The 2,068-nt window shown below is 36.6% G+C and overlaps 1 protein-coding gene across 1 annotated transcript in view; it reads right to left on the reverse strand.

The window, feature by feature from the left end:
• The window catches only part of LOC107097775 (porphobilinogen deaminase-like), an 11,216-nt gene extending 9,571 nt beyond the window's left edge, over positions 1-1,645 (reverse strand). Inside the window, exon 1 of the mRNA XM_015395058.1 lies at positions 1,472-1,645. Coding sequence (XP_015250544.1) covers positions 1,472-1,495 — 24 coding nt within the window. The 5' untranslated portion in view covers positions 1,496-1,645. The remainder of the gene's footprint in view (positions 1-1,471) is intronic.
• Positions 1,646-2,068: the final 423 nt, after the last annotated feature.

Raw genomic sequence — 2,068 nt, forward strand, 5'->3', positions numbered from 1 at the left:
TATATCATTTAAGAAATTGTTTTTATAAACATTTTTTATTAAATAAAGCATTGTAAATGCCAAAATAATCACATTTAAAGAATTTTAATGCCAATTCAGCCCTTAATTTAAAAAAATAATTATTTAATGACTTTTAATGATTTTTAATGACCCAAGGAAACCCTGACTAAATATATGACAGATATATTCACAGAGAGCTGCAATACTTCCAGATCCAGCCAGGTCCTCATCAGTGGAAAACTACAGTTTTTCATGGACTCTAGTGTGGTAACATCTCACCAAGGTCTAGAGCTGGACCCAAACTGAGCCTCCAGGTCAAAGGTTGGGATGATCAGAGCATGAAGACAGTTTTCCCTGCTCCAAAATGTCCTGTTCAAACTTTACTGCTCAAATGGACTAACCACACTCCTCCCGAAAGCGAGATTTACTGGTCTGTTTAAACACGATAACCAGAGAAAGGTCTGGAGGAATCAGGGTGAAGGTTTCTGACATTAGAAAAGAGATAAAATCAGAACCAGGCGCAGATCAGGGCTCAAACACTCAACAAAATGTTTTCTGAATTTTCCCTCCATGGGACAATAAAGCCTCTTTATGATCTAATTCAGGGAAAATCCCAAATACATTCCTGCTCTCCCACTATTTCATTATTAGAAAATAACTGTGCATATGTTTAAATTCGTTAAGGCGGACAAGATACATCTTGTAATTGGAAACTAAAAAAAAGATATAGGCTGAGTTTGCATTTGATCCCAGGTTTAGTCTAAGCTGTAATAAAGGGCTGGATCTGAGTTTTTTTAACCTGGATCAGAGTAGAAGATGTCTGAAGGTCTTCAGCAGGACACATGTGATCTACAATGATCTAAAACAAATGCAAAACATTTATAATATTTGTTAAAACACGAGAATATGTCAAGAACTGATCCCAGAGCTGTGCTAAAAACAAACATTACCGGATTATTCCTAATAAAGGAGGAAGCCAAAATAAACTGAATCCTTTCTAGGAAATTAATCTATTCTATTCAAACGAAGAACACTAAAAACATTGATTTTAGGAACCACGTGACTGATTTCTATGTCTTTTTACGATTTAAAATAGTGGGCATGGTCTGTGACACTTTGTAAAAATGAACACATTCAGTGAAGGTAGTTATAAAACTATAACAAACCGACGGTGTCGGCCGTTGATTATTTGAATAAAGGTTTTTGAAAAACACATAAAGTGATCTGTTAAATCTTTACTCTATTTGTTTAATTCTGTTTAGCGAGAATGAAAAGTGACAGGCTGTTCCCTGACTCCACCTTCAAGCACCGCCTCCTCTAGATGTCCTGTCCAATCCAAACCCTACCTTCACAAACAGACATAAACAACAGCCAATCAACGTGCCGTAAAAGAGTGACGCAGGCGGAAGTAGAACCAGGCGCCCTGAAAGTCCTCGTTGGAGCAGAAAGAGGATGAATTGCTAAAACCTACCTGTGAGCTCGCCTCTTCTGTCATGGCGGTTCTCTGTTTGTCAGCCTGGTTAGCGGCGGTTAGCAGAGTGCTCTGTTCCTCTCTCTGACCATCAGAAAATACTCAATCCTCGTGAAACCTCTGAGCCGCTCTGCACCCCGTCTGAATGAGCATGGGAACCTCTGATGTCATCACACCAAGTGAAGATCATTTCCTTCTTCCGTCTAGCGCCCTCTAGGGGAAGACGTAAGAATGCAAAGATCCAAAGAGATATGGCAGAACGTTTGTCATAAATATCCAAACGTATCAATGATCCAGGACTTAAAAGTAGTCATTTAGACTTTAGATCATATCAAAAACTAAATATTTTCTAGTTAAACTACAGTTGATTACATTATTAATTATGTTTTTACAAGTAAAAATATATTTTTGATGTTATGAATTATGAACTAGATATCTGCAATATTTTAATAGGAAACAAAATTTCTGACCAGTTAGATTGGAAATTCATTTTTAGATACCCAAAATTTTTATCTTAGATCAGTGTTGTTTTCGAAAGCCATCTTAGATTTAGTCTTAGTTTTCATCTTTAGAATGAAAACTATCATTAGTTTTAAT

This window comes from Cyprinodon variegatus, unplaced genomic scaffold (assembly GCF_000732505.1).
Source record: "Cyprinodon variegatus isolate N-32 unplaced genomic scaffold, C_variegatus-1.0 Scaffold723, whole genome shotgun sequence".
In the NCBI taxonomy this organism is placed as follows: Eukaryota; Metazoa; Chordata; class Actinopteri; order Cyprinodontiformes; family Cyprinodontidae; genus Cyprinodon; species Cyprinodon variegatus.